Source organism: Agelaius tricolor, unplaced genomic scaffold (genome assembly GCF_023055355.1).
Source record: "Agelaius tricolor isolate 1412-34295 unplaced genomic scaffold, bAgeTri1.0.p SCAF_4, whole genome shotgun sequence".
NCBI classification, from domain to species: Eukaryota; Metazoa; Chordata; class Aves; order Passeriformes; family Icteridae; genus Agelaius; species Agelaius tricolor.
In genome coordinates this window covers 50,740,866-50,750,985 of record NW_027269264.1, presented here as the reverse complement: position 1 = coordinate 50,750,985, position 10,120 = coordinate 50,740,866, and the positions used below count along the sequence as shown (strand labels likewise).

General features: G+C 46.9%; 1 protein-coding gene across 1 annotated transcript; it reads right to left on the bottom strand.

Annotated features, from left to right (window-relative positions):
- Positions 1 to 654: 654 nt before the first annotated feature.
- LOC139589530 (aquaporin-7-like) lies at positions 655 to 9,839 on the bottom strand. The gene is made up of 6 exons (XM_071425975.1): positions 9,750 to 9,839; positions 6,042 to 6,168; positions 4,030 to 4,167; positions 3,183 to 3,301; positions 1,625 to 1,842; positions 655 to 814 (listed from the first exon to the last, which is right to left on the bottom strand). Exons 1-6 carry the CDS (start codon positions 9,837 to 9,839, stop codon positions 655 to 657), a joined length of 852 nt encoding a protein of 283 aa, XP_071282076.1.
- Between the last annotated feature and the right edge of the window lie 281 nt (positions 9,840 to 10,120).

Sequence of the window (10,120 nt, the reverse complement as noted above, 5' to 3'; positions counted from 1 at the left end):
TTCAGGAGACCCTGTAGTTTAGTTTAGTAATTTTTTAATGTTTCCTGAATGTTCAGATCAAAACCAACAAAATAAAAAACAAGCACAAAAAAAAAAAAAAAAAAAAAAAAAAAAAAAAAAAACCCAACAGGTTCATGTTTCTATTTTAGACTGTCCTTGTTCTTCTCTCTTCTGTGCTTTTCCAAACTAGGTGTTTGTTAGGGTGACAGATATGCAAATGAAGTAAGCCTAGGCCCCTGGTCCATCCCTGTAGTATCTGCATCTTACCAAGGAATATTCCAGGTCAAAATTTGTGTGTTAATTGACTTAATCATGTTGTGTCTACCACTGTTGATGCCTGTATTTTGACTTATATGAATATATACGTATCTGGAGACTTGTAGCTCTGCTTTGCTTTTCTTCAGAATATGATGATTGAGGGTTGAGTTTTGTTTTGGGTCTTTTTGGTTTTTGGTTAGGGATTTTTACACAGGGAGATTGAATAATTCCATAAGGTCACAGCCAGGTCTAGCCCTACATAGGTCTTCTCAATATCTCAGATACCAAGTTTGTCTGTTTAAGCAGAGTACGTTTACTGAAATCTAGTCCCTCATCCCACCAGCGTGGTGGACAGACAGATGTGCCCTTCACATGTGTTGTCACAGTACATGGCCATCACAGTTGGGAAGTCTCCATGCCTGCCTGATCTTTCTCAGGTTCAGTTTCATGGCCAGGCTGGTTGTGAAATTCAATGCAGAGTTTGTAGAGTAGAACACCAAAAAGACTTCCAAGAACTGGAGCTGTGACTGGGATCCACCACCAGGAATGATCAGCCCTAAAATGAAACACAGAAGAGGCAGCTGGTGAGCCAGACTGGAACCACTGCCCTGCAACCACATCCTGCTGGGGCAGGAGTGAGCTGTGTGAGCAGAGGAGTCTGTCCCGCTCCAGGCACTAAGCTTAGACAAATTTGCTTTGCCCCCACATAACTGCTGGAGGGAAGGTAATTTTCCCGATCAGCATGGAAAGGCAGCTCCACACTGCAGGTTTCTTGTTCTCCAAAAGAAAGGGGCTGTGTGGTCTTGATGAGTGGCACTCTCAGACACACACAGGCATTTTGCCTCCCTGTTTCCAGTAAAATCTGTGACTCCTCTACTGAGGTCTCAAATATATTTTCTGGGAATTTAAGGAAAGTGGGCATCCAGGACAGGAGACTCTGGTAATGATTTCCCCATAGGAAAAGCTGTAACATAACGGCATCTTACTAGACAGAGGAAGGCGAAGTTTCATGTCCAAATTCAGACTCTAAATTTAGGAGACCTGTTCAGCAATCCACCTGCATTCAGGTGAGCTGCATTCTGGCTCTCTGCTCACTGAAAAAAACAGCTGGATCTCCAGTGCACAGGCAGACAACTTGGTGCCCAGACTGAGGTATCTGAGTGTCAAGGTGAATCCCATGCTGGAGAATCAGTGTACTCCAAATTTTGTGTACATAATACAGAAGGCTCCCATAGGCACAACCCTCACACTCTGCAGTGCTACTATCACTTGGTCCAGAGAAAAAAGGCTTCATGACACATTTTATCCTGTGCTTATCTCCTCCCCTGGCAAGCTGAGCAGGATAAGAGCAAAACAGGTCACTCACGAGAAGACTTCCATTCCCCAGCCAGCTATTGCCGTGAAGATCCGTGGGGGCAGGTCCCTGGAGGGGTTTATGGCATAGCCTGTGTTCAGCCCCATTCCCAGACCGATGCCCAGGACCAGCACACCCGTGAGCATGGGCTGAGCACCTTTGACAGCTGGGTTGTTTTTCTCATCATGGATGACTAGAATACCCAGGATCAGCATAACTGTTGCTGTAAACTGCAGGAGCAGAAAAGGGAGAAGAACATGTCAGGAGAGAGGATGGGGATGGTTGAAAGATCCTGCTCAGCCAAGGAGAAGAGACTTCCCAGAATGAAAAAGCAGATGAGATTCATGATCTGATCAAGGCAGGAGGGATCCCAATATTACTCCCTCCTCACAGGTGGACTGAAGAAAATTCTTTTCTCAGCAAAAAACCTCATCACCAAGGCTGATACAAACTTCTCAGCAATGTCATCTCTCTCTATCTTTCAAGTCAGGGAAATGGTTTCTTTTAAGTACATTCTGTCTAATAAGAGCAGAGCCATAACAAACTGCTTACAAGACAAACCTGATCATCTCTAGAGGAAGTGATGTTTTGTACAGCCTGTATGCAGATATCAGATTCTCACCTGGGGAACTGATTTTCCCATCAGTGACTACATAGCTGGCATTTGTAGATTTGCAGTGCCCAGGACATCAAGAAGCATAGTTTTGATAGAGGTGATGACACCTGTCTCTTTCTGCTTTAGAAAATGCAGCTGGAGACACTTGGACTGCTTGCACAGACACCAGCAAAAACAGAAAACCAGAAACTGCAGCTTTTGGAAAAGTGTTGTCACTCTTATTTTCTTTCTTTTGCATCAAGGACACTGGTCCACAGAAGGCTGAGGGGATCTATTCCCCCCCTCTAGGCTCTTCCACCATCCTCTTCATCATGCCCAGGCAGGAGTTTTATCAGCTCAGTGTCCAAATCACAGGCTTCCAAAGATTTGCATTGGAAGTGAATCTTCCTTCCCTAATGTCTCAGTGCCCCACATCCCCATGAAGAATCCTTTTCCTATTTCTGGGCATATGGACTGCACTCTAAGCTGGGAATCCACTGCACACAGTCTCAATGGATGTGTTCAAACACAGAGTTCAGTCCAGGCTGTGCTCATGTGGAGACAGTCCCAGGCTCCCTGTGCTGGGGACGGGCAGCCAGCACAGCTGCTGAGGAGCATGGAGAGGGTGCAGAATCCAATAAAGAAAGGAACAGTTCAGCCCAGAACCCAGAGGAGATGGCTGGTGATATAGCTCAGCTTCTCACTTCTCACTGCTTGAACAGCATGCAGGGAAGTTGTCTGGAGAGCCTCTGGACCAAGTTGTGGAGCAGCCTTCATGTATTAGACTCTGGTCAGAACCCTTTAGGCTTGCTCAGCCACTAAGGTGCCTTGGATCTTACCTTTCAGATGCCTGCCTGGATGCTGGGCTCCTTGGGAAAAGAGGTTGTGGTTGTCTGTGCATGTCAGGCTGTGGGGACCTGTAGCAGCCCTGCACCACCCACCTTCTCCTGGCACACCACAGCCATTCCCACTGACCTCTGTGAAGAAGGCTCCCTGCAAGGATACATTGGAAGCAGGGTACGTAGAGAAGATCATCGCTGTGGCAGTTGGTCCTTTCACTGTAAAGCTCCCATTGGTGTAGTCATAAAGAGCATCTAGGAGAAGTGGGAATTATGGAAGTTAGCACAGCATTTCATCCCACAGGGGACACACAAAAGTCCACCTGTTGCAGCCAGCACAGACATCAGGGAAAAGGGAGGCAGTGGAAGATGTGATGGAGGTGACACACTCCTTGCAGAGCATGATCTCACCAATAGCTGATACCCACAGACTTTGGTCTGCACTCACTTCCTTACACCTACCAGCTCCCTATTGCTGCTCCAGGAGCCTGGGGTAGCCTGGGTGGTCTGAATGCACTGGAGGCCTCCAACCCTCTACCCCTCAGAGACATGCTAGAGACAATGGGTGGTGTGCCTTTGCTCACAGCTCAAAACCCTAAATGGCTGCAAACCTGTGTTCCACAGAGCAGTAGAGTCCCCCCAGAGCTCCAGCAGCACCTAATACATGGCAGTTCATGTAAATAAAACCTTGCAGACCTGGAAACAAAATGCTGACAAAATGCAGCTACTGCCCTTCTGCTGAAGACAGGTCTCGGAAGTGGGAACGCCCTAAGTAAAAGGAGCTGTGTTCTCCGGGATGTGCACCCAGAGGTGTATCTGGGACCTGCTCTGAACTTGAGCTGCACTCTGTCCCACAATTTAGAGCTTGCCCTCCTCACCCAGAAATCATGCTGGGTACTGCAAAAGGACATATTTTTGACAACACTGTGGGTTGACTGAAATTATGCCTGCAGCAACCTCTGTGATAAAAGACACAACCCTACCGTAGTAGAGAGCAAAGACGGTGGCTGCTGCCAAAAAGGAGCCCAGGAACTGGCCGATTACGTAAGCTACAAGCGTTTTCAAGGAGATGTTTCCTAAAACACACTGTGTAACACTGATGGCAGCATTCAGATGAGCTCCTGCAAAATCACAGAAAAAAGAGGCCTCAATACTGATGCAGCTGTTTTGGAACATGTGACATGGTGGATGCCCCATCCCTAGAAATACTCAAGGCCCAGTTGGACAGGGCTCTGAGTAACCTGCTCTGGGGTTGATGTTTCCGCTCCTTGCAGGGCAGTTGGACTGGATGAACGATAAAAGGTCTCTTCCAACCCAAATTATTCTTTGGTTCTCTGCCCCATGCCTTGCAGTGATCACCCAGACAGACCCAGAACAACAAGGCTCTCTCAGGCCAGGGTGTTACTCCTGCACAAACACAAAATGATCCTTTCTCTCTCTACAGCTGAATCATGCAGGTAAAAGAGCTCCTAGCTTGTCTTCTAAGAACTCTGTAGACCAAAGGCTGCCTCACCTGTCAGATATACCTCTCTTGGGAAGGTATGAGTTTCCCTATGAGTTTCTCAAGGAGCTTCTCCCTACTGAGCTTAAAAAGAGACCATACTTCAGCACATTTTACATAGCTGCTGGTAGATAAGGACCTTGTTTTGATGGAACACTTTCTTTGGAGGAGGTTGGTATCACAGTGGTGCTTTTGAAGACTAAGTGGGTCTGGGTCTCATGCCCTTGATGCAAACCACATGTGTTCTCCAGGCCTCCTGTCCCCAGGAGTCTAGAGAAAATATTTATTTTTCCTGCCTGATAGGTATAAACTTTGAGAGTCAGTAAATGTTCCAGCCTTCATGACCATCTTCTACTCCAGAATCCAAAAGGGGTAAGATGCAGACACCCATCATTTCATCAAAATGCAGGACAGAGTGAAGTGGAAGTGCATGTACCAGCTGCTACAGTCCAAGAATCACAAATGGAATGGGGCTGATCCCTTCTTATACCCTCTGCTCTTTTGTGGGTATGGCCAGCCATTTGGTCAGAGACCACAAAAAGCCTCTTGTGACACGGATGAAGCCAAATTACTATGTCAGGAAGGTGTGAAGTTTGTTTTGTAACCATACTATTGCTGGCTGAGCTGAGATCCCTTCTGCACTGCCCTCTGCCTTCAACAGATCAGCTCCTTCTCAAGAGTCACTTGGGACTGTAGGACCTACTTTCCTCAGTCTGCTTTCCCCAGGGTGTTTCCACCAGCTCCAAAAGGACAAGAAAATCAAGAGCTGACTGCTCCTGACTGCTCACATGGAAAATTTTTCCTTTCCAAGACAACCCCAGGTTTGGACCTCTGTCTACTCCAACAGTTCAAGAGCAAGGAGTTGCTTTTAACTTTCTGCCCATTAGGGCCCTTAATGCCTTAATGTTTTCTCTTGGTGGAAATGAATGCAGAAATTGCAGAAGGCAAAGGTAATGCTCTTGTCATGTGATGGATGCCACCTCATGGACCCAAAACACCACTTGAAAGTTCACATGAGGCATCTGTGCATGGGTGTGTAAGATAAGGAGAAAATTTGCATAGCATTCCTTTTGCAACATAGCAGTAATCTCTCCTTCGCAATAAATTATTTACTTCTCCATGGGTCATATCAGCAGCAGGTTTGGGGAGCTCCCTGTCTCCATGGGCTATGTTGGCATGTCCCAAATAGTGGAGGTGCTGAAACCTGGCTCTGCTGGCCACAACAGAAGGGGCTGGCCAAACCTCCTCCCCTCTCCCTGTCCCACTGGCCCTGTCACAGCTCAGAACACAAGCTGGGGTCAGTATTCTGCACGTATGCTGTGCATGCCCTGTCCCTGGCCTCTCCTGCTTTTCATGCCTGGGGACTCTAGGACTGCTTTTTTGAGGTGAGGGCCCATGTCATAACACACCCCTCCACACCCCACTCCTCCTGTCCCCAGTGCACATGGCCTTTTTGGGACATGGATATGTCCCATGTTTGACAGTGCTGCTCACCAGATATTTTTCCAGCTGCATGGATACCCAAGGTAACACCAATGCCAAATGCCATGTTGATGCTCAGATACTGACCAGTGTTTCCTTTTCCCAATACCACTTGTGCCACAGAGGACAAGCCAAAAACCTGTGTAAAAAGAAAGAGAGAAAGGAGTGTTAAAAGTATTTTTGTTGCTGTGGTAGACTGAGCTTCTTTGCTATTTTTTCTGAAAAAGTAATGAGCTCCCAAAGACAGAAGAAGGTGTTAGAAGAAAAAGAACAGCCCTGCTCTTCAAAAATTGAAGTGATACCTGTGATTGGTGCCCATCAAACCAAATTAGGCACTTTCATTATGGTTGGGTATGGAGAGACAAACCCCAAACACTCAGACCAAGAGCTGGGGCTCAGTGGGGTCATTCACACAGGCACACTGCAGATGTCTCTGCCTGAAACCAGGGGCATGAACTGGGGGAGCATCACCATGGACCACTGGGAGACAACATCCAAGGTGGATGGAAGGAGGGTGTGCAAATTCCTACTGTCCTTCTTTTCCTGGTGTGCAATTTGTGGACTAAATATGTCATTTGGGCAGCACCCTGCTATTTGCCAAACTCAACTCTAATTTTGGTAACATTCAAGCAAAAAACAAGAAAGGAAATTCTGGTTTAACTTTTCCATTCAACACATATATTTTTAGTTTGGAAACAGCCAAAGTTTCAGTGGGTTTTTTTTAGTGACTAAAGGAGAACCAGGGGAAAAAACTAGAGGTAAACACATTTCAGCAGGAAAACACATATTCAAGACATTGCTCTGTCCTGAAAGAGAGAATTCTATTTCATGCTTTTGATGTGGTAAGAGTGGAAAAATCAGTTCTTTGCATGCTCTTACACTGAAATCTAGAGAAGGACAAGGCATCTCTTGAGGTTTCTGCCTCATAAACCAAGGGTTTGGAAAGTGTATCCTGTTCTTTGGACTGCATTGATGTTTATCCAAGGTGACACGTCTTTCAAAGACAAGAAAGTCAATATGTTCTCCAGCACATAAGCTTCTGCTTTGGCTTGTACTATTTAACTGTGATTTTTTTCTGGCTACTCTGCCTGCATCCAAATTTTATCTCATGCGTCTGCTTCCCCTCACTGCTTTCAGACATCACCCAAATCCCCTGTTCCCCAGAGAGGCTGCTCCTCTTATCGCTCTTGTAGACACAGACCACACTCTGTGCTCTGCACAGAGATACAGCCCCCACAATGTGAGCCCTTCTCAGTCTGCCTCAGCAAAAGCCCCCAGAAACAGTTTGTGATGTCCCCTTAGCATCTGCAAATTACCCAAAATCTGTCTCTGATTTTTTCATCTCTCTTTTTCATCTCTGATTTTTCCAAAGCCAGATACAAATGACAACAAATATGTAAGGCACAAGTTATGCAGGAGAGCACACAGGTGCAGAGAGGGTTGCAGAGGAGGAGACATGACTGTGCATAAACAGCACTATCCTGAAAAAAACCCACAAGATAGGACACAGAATCTGGTTTTCAGCACAGATCCAAACTTCTGTTTTCTTCCTGTATCCTCACAGCCCGAAAAAAACCATTTATTTCAATTTCTTCTTCCCTAGTCCTTGTACTGCTTAGTCCTGCTGCCTGGTTCCTCTTACCAGCACTTCCTGTCCATTAAACTGAGAGGAGTGAGTGAGTGGAGTGAGTGTTATCGTCCAAATAACAGCCATTCAGGCATCCTGAAGGTGCATCCAGAGCACAGCCTCTTGCACTGAGGGCCAAGGTGCTGCTGAGGAGTTGGGTGCTCTTTGTTCTGATGCTGGATGCTGTTTTGTCTTCAGCCCTTGATGGGGCCCAAGGGCAGTGCCCTCCTTTTCTCTCTTCCCTCCCATGGATCAGTGAAGGAAGAGCCAGTGTAACCTGCAGGCTGCAAAACCTGCCTTGAGCTGTCAGAGTGCAGAGTAAATTCTCCACCTCATACTGCTTCCCTGACAGGACAACCCTGAAGTTGTTCTTTATCACCTGGGAACTTCTACCACCAAATAACGGAGAATGGAAAAGGCAAAAGAATTTGCTAAGCTGCTGCAGAGGAGTCATAGACATCTGTACTCTGCCTTACTATTGGGTGCAAAACTACCTGGGAGTGAAATTCAAAGAGCTGGATGTGCAAAAATTACATGATAGAAAGCAACCATGCTCAGTACAGGCAGTTGCCCTTGGAAATGAGCGCCTCTCTTGGTACAGAAAGCTGTGTCAGAGGGTCCCTATGCTTACACAAATCTTCATTTCTTCCTCTTTAAATCTCCAAGTTGTTTAGGTTATGCCCAGCCTTTGCATGCCAGCCTCTGTCCAGTCTAAAGTATCTCGTCCCAGGCTAAGTCCAGGTGTGGCAAATTGGCACAGATAGACACTGGGCCTTTTCAGAGGGAGGATCTCATTCTGCTCTGTTGATCAAACACTCAAAATCTCTGGTCCCAGTGGGTACTTCACCCCCACCAGCCCCTACAGTGACGGCAAAACCTTCCTAATCCTCTACCCAAACATTTCTGAAGCAGCCCACAAGCTCAAACCCACTTAATTATTTCTTTGTGAAACAGATCCCTCAGGCAAGGGGGCAGTTTATGTATGATTTACATAAGCACTGTTCGATTGGCTTCAAGAAAATCAAAAGTGAAATCCTGGCATGCTTCACACCCTGTAATTACATTTCCTAATGGTGGGTTGTGGTTCTGGAGAATTTCTCTGGTAAGTTCATTACCCTGGCAACCCCAGGGGGAAGATGGATGAATGCTATTTTCATTTTGCAGCAGCTGTCAGTGATAGAAGAGGCTGGGTCTGTTCCCCAGACCAGTTCACTTCCCCCCAAGCTACACCACACCTCTGGCACAGCAGAAGGAAAAGCCTCCATTCACTCTATGGGATCTTCTACAAGCATTGTAGACACTACTCTTTTATTTCACTCCCAAACTCTTCCTCAATTTTCTCGTAGAAGAGAACTGAAAGAGCAGCATGTCCAGAAAGGGCAGTGGAGGTGGGAAAGGGTCCAAAGGAGTACAGATTTGATGAGGAGGAGCTGCAGGAGCTGGGGATGTTCAGTCTGGAGAAAAGGAGGCTCAGGGAGGACCTGATCACTTTCTCCAGCCCCCTGAGAGGAGGGTGTAGGCAGGGGACTGGTCTCTTCTCCCATGTAACAAGCAACAGAGTAAAAGGAAATTATCTCAAGTTGTGCCAGGGGAGGATTAGATTGGATCTTAGGAAAAATCTGCCCACCAGCAGGGTTGTCAATCATTGGAACAGGCTGCCCAGAGAAGTGGTGGGTTTCCAGATATTAAATATATATAATACCTTGGAGGTACTTAAAAGACATGTAGTTGTAGCACTCAGGGATGTGGTTTAGTGGTGGCCTCCACAGTGCCAGGTTAATTCTTGAACTCTTAAAGGTCTTTCCCAACCTAAATAATTCTGTGGTATTTTAATTCTATCCACTTCCCTCTCTTCCAGCACCCACCTCCCTTTCCCTGCATTACTTTTTTGCTCCAGAAGGTTTGTGGCAGATGGTCTGCCTGCTGGGAAGCTGCCACCCCACCAAAGGAGAGGGGTGAGCAGCAGCAACCAACCCCTGGGCAGCCCTGAGGATGTGGCAGGAAACCACTGACCTTACACATCGCTGCCTGAAATGGCTGCACACACACACACACACACATACACGCACGCACATGCACAGACTCCTTCTTACCATGAGGATGAATGTTCCCAGTGCTTCTGCCAGCATCTGCCTTATGGTAATGTTATTAGTCTTGAGCACCTTCTTAGTCTTCTCCAGCATTGTCTTCCCCGCCTTCTTGACGCGGCCTCTGCGCTGCTGTTGTGATGGCACACTTCACTGCACTGAGCCAGGTTACCCTTTGAAACTTGGCACCCTCTCTTCCCCCCCAGACACCTTCTCTCCTTTGGTTAACCATGAACAAGCCAACAAAGCAGCAGCTAGCCTCAAAGTCGTACCCCCAGCCTTCCCCTCCCTCCCCCATATCCATCCTATAAAAGCCCTATGGTAGGGATGCAATATTTCTGTTGTGAGGGCACTGGTGACACTGTGCCTCTGCCCAG